The 6,244-nt window shown below is 45.9% G+C and overlaps 1 protein-coding gene across 2 annotated transcripts; it reads right to left on the bottom strand.

Moving 5' to 3' along the window:
• Positions 1 to 438: 438 nt before the first annotated feature.
• Positions 439 to 2,728, bottom strand: SMIM30 (small integral membrane protein 30). 2 transcript variants are annotated; one of them, XM_068401685.1, is made up of 2 exons: positions 2,590 to 2,728; positions 439 to 1,703 (listed from the first exon to the last, which is right to left on the bottom strand). In XM_068401685.1, exon 2 carries the CDS (start codon positions 1,630 to 1,632, stop codon positions 1,447 to 1,449), a length of 186 nt encoding a protein of 61 aa, XP_068257786.1. In that variant the 5' UTR covers positions 1,633 to 1,703; positions 2,590 to 2,728; the 3' UTR covers positions 439 to 1,446. The 2 variants fall into 2 exon arrangements, with proteins under 2 accessions (XP_068257786.1, XP_068257787.1); XM_068401686.1 differs by lacking the exon at positions 2,590 to 2,728 and adding an exon at positions 2,254 to 2,395.
• Positions 2,729 to 6,244: the final 3,516 nt, after the last annotated feature.

Here is a 6,244-nt window from a genome sequence, read left to right as displayed (position 1 = left end):
TTGACAACTCTTCTAGCCATGGCTTTCTGCTCTACTGCACAGAGACACTTCCAGAGGAAGGGGAGGAATAGTAACAAAATATATAGCTCTGCATCACATTTAACCTTCTTCCCCAGCTCTGAAAGACAAAAGCCAAGATTTCTAGCAAGAGTGGCAGGGTCCACAGCACAAGATCAGGAGATTCTGAGAACTGTGGAGAGCTCACCTTCCTATGTTCCTTATTCTGCTGCCGTTACAGATTGTGCTCCTTGTCTCAAGCGGACAGCTAGAACACCCTAACAAGCCAGAAGGACTTGTGGCAGACATTCTTGGCTGTCCCATTTCACCTCTGGTACTTAAAGAAAGAAACAGGTCCTGGATATGCTACTGAGAATCTTTCAGCCATATACCATACAATCTGACTGAGCATGAATGGAATAAGACTATTTACATCTCCCATTTTGCATCGGGATTTTTTATTTTCATTTTGGTCCTAATCTTCTGAAGAACAATGGACCTGTTGACTAAAACCAGGATTTCTGCAATATGAAAATAACATGTTTTGTTAAAAGAAACATGTGCACAACTGTCTTGTTATAATTCTAAAACCCACCTAATGCAGAAATACTACATGTAACTCCTCATAATAAGACATAAGGTTTTGGGGAAAAAAAATACAAACACCAAATGAAATAAGCCTTAATCCTGGTGTGCTTTAAGGAAAGCTGAGTACAAAAAATAAACAAGAGACAAAAAACGTATCCTTAATCTGATTTACAAAGCCTTACGTGTACTTTTCTGTGAAATAAACGCTAAATAGCGGTCCCATTCTTAAGCGGATCTACTTGGTAACAAGAACACAGGCTACAGGAGAGACATATTGTAAAAGAAAAATACATAAGAAAAAAGTTTTCCATGTTTTCTTTGTTCTCTGAAGTCTCATCCCTTTGACAGCAGAAGTGAGCTGTAAGGTGTTAACTGTCATTACAAAGAATGTGAGCACATGCACACAAGTCAAAGCAGTCTGCTCGCTAGCTATCTAGATAGGAGTACTTTGAAAGCTCTTGTCATCTTAACTGGAAGATTAATAGCTGCTTCCTCTTGATTAACCCTTGAAACCGAAATTGTGGAACTTGTGATGGTCTCCCTGACATGTTCCATTTATAAACATTTACTGTGAACCAGTCTACGTTTTCCCTTCCCCATTCAAAAAGATCTTATGCTTCTCTAAGGCAATATTTAACCACAAGCGACATAAAATTATCTTACTGTCACGAGGACAGATCCTACAAATCCCATTAACTGGTTACAGTACTGGTTCTGTTGTATTGCACAGTAAAAGGGGTTTGCAGAAATATCTACTACATGGTTTTCAAAGTTATCCAGAACCAAAGCCCAGTTTTACACCACAGATCTCAACCCCAAGCTGTGTTTGGAAATTCACTTCATCCAAGGATCATCTTGAAATCATTGCTGTCCATTCCTTTTCCTCGCATACAAGCCAAGGCAGGCACAGAATCCGACGACGCTGACAGCAAGGCCTAGTAGGAAGGCGATGGTATCTCCTGCTTCCAGGGCTTCAGCTACTGGCAGCTCCAGTAGCAATGAAACGAGGACCAGGGAAAGTTTTGAGGTGTTCTCAATAGAAGGCATGCTGCCGACCAGCTGACCCCAAGGTGAAGTTAAACGAGGAAAGCGGTGGAAAGTAGGTACTTCAGCAGTATCTACAAGGAAAACGAAAAGGCCTGTGACAGGATTTCCCTTCCTTCCCCCCTGGAATTGTCTTGCCAAAAGCCAACTGATGAGATCGATGTATTGTAACTATATGTGTGGGACTCAGGAAATTTAGGTTTTATCTTCACAATTACAAAAGTAAATGACTTAACTATCATGAGATAGCCACGGTGGGTCTGCTATCTTATTATGCAGCTCGGTGGAAACTAATCTTTTGGGAGTCTTACCATGAAGTAAAGTCAGGATAGGCTCTCCAGCCTGCACCCATCAGTGCCTGCTTACTTCAAGGCTCCACGGGCCTTTTTCACTCGGTGTTTAGGGCTGGGTAGCTGCTGCACACCACTTACCCGCGCCTTCGAGTAAGGGGCAGTCTCGGGATCCCTGTGCACGGGGAGGCTTGCACGCTGGCGGGGATGTGAATTTAGCTGCCAGCCCCTCCCGGGGTCAGTGCCGCCGGGCACACCCTTACCGCCGGGCAAATATCCTTCCCGTTTCCTCCGGCCTGGGCAGCGACCCTCCGAAGCGCACCCCGGCACTCACCCGGACGCACCGCTCTGCAATAGTTTTCCCCGCAGGGAACTCCACTCCCGGGGTACACACGCCAAAACACGGCGCCGATACTCCGCAGCTACCGAGGTCGCCTGGGCCACCCGGAACAAGCGGCTTTTCCGTCCGCCTCCCCGGCGGGGGCCAGCGGCGGGCCTGGCCCGCAGCCCGGCCGGCCCCCGCTCCCCCACAGCGGGCGCGAAGCGGGGCGGCGCCGCTCGCCCGCGCCGCGCCCCGTCCCGTCCCACCGTCGGTGGGCTGGCGGCGGGACGGCCGCTCCCCGGGGCAGCCCCCGGCGCAGGCCCTGCCCGCACGGCGCCCCTCAGTCACCTCCTGCCGCCGGCTCCGGGCTGGGGGACGTCCCCGCTCCGCGCCGCCAGCGGGGCCCTCAGCTCCTGGGGGCGCCGGCCCGCGCCACCCCGCCGCGCTCCCGCAGCCCGTCAGCGGCCATGACAGGAAGGGGCGGTGGCGCGGCCGGAGGCGGGCGTGCCCCGGCCGGGCCGCCTCCCGCTCCCGGCACGCACCGCCGCTGAGCGGCTGGCGCCGCTGCGCCGCAGCCGGTAGCCGCTGTGACTCCTGCGGGCGGCTCGGGGCCTTGCGGCCCCCGGGAGCGGTGCCCGCCGGGAGCGGGCGCCAGACTCCCCGGGAGCGGCCTGCAGCTGGAGCCGTGGTGCCATAAAAACTAAGAGAAGTGTTATCAGCTAATTACCTGAGATCACCCCCAAAGCCTAAGTCAAGCTTGTCCTGAGTTTTATCTTGTTTCTGCTTTGGACAAAGCTGCTTGTAGATGTACTGTGTTCCTCTGTTCTGTTACACAGAACAGGGTTAAAATATCTGTTGTAAATGCTGCGGGGGTGATACCAGCTAGTTCCTAGTCAGAGCTCGGTTTTTATTTTTCAGTGGCAAATGTGTGTGCTTCAGTTTGGTTAAAAGACCTGTAAGCAATTATTATAGATACAAAGTACATGTGTCTTTGGAATGCTCGCAGAAATAACCAGAAGAAACAGTGCTAATATAATGGCAAAATTAACCTAGGATTTGTAATCCATGACTTCAAGCATTAAGTCAGGATAACCCATGTTCTCACAATGTTTCCCTAGACTTGTGTAAGGAAACAGCTTTCGTAAACATTTCTCTTTACAGAAACAATTTCCAATGAGCTGCTTAAAGAGCAGTGGAAATCCAGGTGGATTGTTCAACACACGTATAGCTTTCCCTCTGCCTTATACGATTTCACTTGAGCAACCATTCATTATGCTTATAGGAACTTCGTAAGTCTGAGGTGGGATGTTACTATTGTGTTGATCATCATTCTTTTATTAATGCCCTTCTTTTCCCCATCTGGATCCAGCATCCATCGTCTTAGACTATAAAATTCCAGGGACAGGAACAGCGTTTTTGTTCCCTCTTTATACCAAATAGCATTAAAGCTGCTTCTTTATCAGCAGCAGTGCCTAGGCTCTGTGATAATACAAATAATAATAAATATCAGTATAACTGATAAACATCCCTTTTATTCATGAAATACCCATTTCACAGTTTTTCTGCTCTGAAATACTGAATGCTTCATGTTCAGTTCTGAAGGCATTTTCTGAAGAAGCTGTTGCCAGATAAACTCACCGGAGAAAAATCCTGAAACTTCTGAGAAAGGTGTCATGGCATGGAGGATGCTATTGCTACGATGCCTGGCCAGTTTCTTAATGAATCACGGATAAATCTTGACCCCTATAGAACCTGAAGAGTGGTAATTTGAAGTGCAGGAGGTAGATGTCATCTTAATCACTGCTGTCATCTCAGAGAGTGAGCCTTGGAGTCCTGGCCCTCTTAGTTCCCTGCTTGACCTATTTACTGCATCCTGCACTCTTGACAGGTAAATATTACACTGTTCTGCATGTCAAAAAATGTTTAAATAATCCCTGTAAATTTCAGTGCTCTTACTCTCTCTCCCCTTTTCTCAACAACTGTACAAATTTACACGCAGTTGAAGTGACACAGAGAAGTACAGTAGGGATGAGGAAAATATTGATTATAAGAAGATATATAATTTATTAGTAATATCATGGAAGTGCCATTGAGAGCTAGAAAGCAGTGCCATTTGGGGATATTTCTTGGCTTATTAGCTCTTTCAATGCCATTGCATTTCTTAGCTTTGGCTTCAGAAACAGTGCTGCTTTGAAAAAAAGCCAACAAAATCTAAACAGCAAAGGAGGCTCTAGTGGTTTTTATGCTGTCTGAATAGCAGAGAAATGTGTATTCAGCTTAAAGCTCTGCCATCAACTTCCTACATCACCTCAGGCAAATCTTCCTTCTGACCTATCACCGCTTTGATTGCTTAGCTCAGGCTATTATGTAACTAATATTCAGAGGAAAGATGGAGAATTCCCAGAGCTGACAAGATAAAGCTTTGTAAATTTTGAACACACGGCTAAGGAGGTATACGCGAGACTGGAAATTGAAAATAAAGTGCACTTTCTGGAGAGGAAAAAGTTGTGAGATAATCAGCAGAGCAAGGCTACATCCTGAGGGAGTATTTGGGGTTTTTTTTCCCTCCTATGTGGTTCATCTTCTCATGAGAGCCGCTTGTTTAATGCATGACCACACTGATCTGAGAAGCTTTCTGATCAATTTTTGGACTTCAGTTGTACTGCTGTAATGAGAAATGCTAACTCTGATTACTGATAAGACATTGACTACGGGGCAATGATTATCACTTCTACATCAACGTTCTCACCCTTGAGCTACTTTTCCCTGGTGGCACTTAATCTGACATTTTAGCGGTCTATCACTATGTCCTCATCTCTTCACTTCACTCACAGATCTACATCCAGTTTTTCTCCTACAAAAACTGTGACTTGCTTTATTTGGGCTTCACTGCGTGCTTCTCTTTCTTTGAGAAAATAGACTGTAAAACAACCACCTCATTTGCTTCTGCAGAAAAAACAAAGTTAAAATACAGCATGAATTACTTCTGTCATTAACCTTTTCCACAATTGCTTCTCAGTCTGCTGTCACACAAATGTTGACTTCATGCTTTCCCTTCCTTCCTCTCTCATTATCCCCTCCCTTCCTATCATGCGTCTCTACTTCATCCTGCTTTCTTTTTCCCCTTCTATTTCTCAAAGTCCTTAAACTTAAGGACTCAAATAAATGTAGGTAGTCACAGACCTTCCCTGGCATGAAAACACCGGTTGGATTCCCTTCATCTGTTTTATTCCTGTCATCTCTAACCTCTCCAAACATGCTGTCCAAAACTGCTCTGATTACATGCTGCATCTTCAGTATGGCTCATTCCTTCCTCCATCAGCTGGAGCTGCTCACGTTGGTATCTCTAGTTAGCATCTCAGACATGAAGGCCTGTGTTTCATTGTTGTCTCTTTGACTGATGGACTGCTTTTGAAACTCTCATTCCTCTTCCCAAATCCAGTTAAACACTAAAAAAAACCCAAACTTCCTTTAAAAAAACACTCCTTTCCTGATTCTTCACTTCAGCTTCTTGAATCTTTAGTGCTGAGTCCTCCTTTTCTGCTGCTGAGAGCGTGCTAGGCTTCCATCTGTGTTTTTTCCTCTTGACTCTCTAGACATTGTTCCTGGCTGCTATTATCAACAAATATGGCTTTGAATACCATCCTTAACTCATGTTTTACTTTGTCTTCTCTCTTTATTCCCACTTGATGGTGTTGAGGTCTTACTGCATATAGCACAGCAGTTCCTATGCCTAACGGTTCTCTCTGACTGTGTGACCTAAAGTCATGTCCTGACAATCGTTCTTGTCTCTCGCTGTGACCCCTGCAGCTTTGTTTATTCAAAGTGCTGCTGCAAAGGGGCCTCTCTCTGGTTTGTCATTTTTACTGTGGTCCCTCACTTCTTAATCCTCTGGTGTTACATTTCCTCTTTTGCTGAAGCAAAGACAATTTTCTTCTCAGTCCTAGAAGGTCTTTGCAGTATAATCTTCCTTCATACCGGCTTATCCTATTGCCATGTCCGG

This window comes from Nyctibius grandis, chromosome 5 (assembly GCF_013368605.1).
Source record: "Nyctibius grandis isolate bNycGra1 chromosome 5, bNycGra1.pri, whole genome shotgun sequence".
Taxonomy (NCBI): Eukaryota; Metazoa; Chordata; class Aves; order Nyctibiiformes; family Nyctibiidae; genus Nyctibius; species Nyctibius grandis.
The sequence above is the reverse complement of the archived record's forward strand: the minus strand, read 5'-3'. Positions and strand labels throughout refer to the sequence as shown.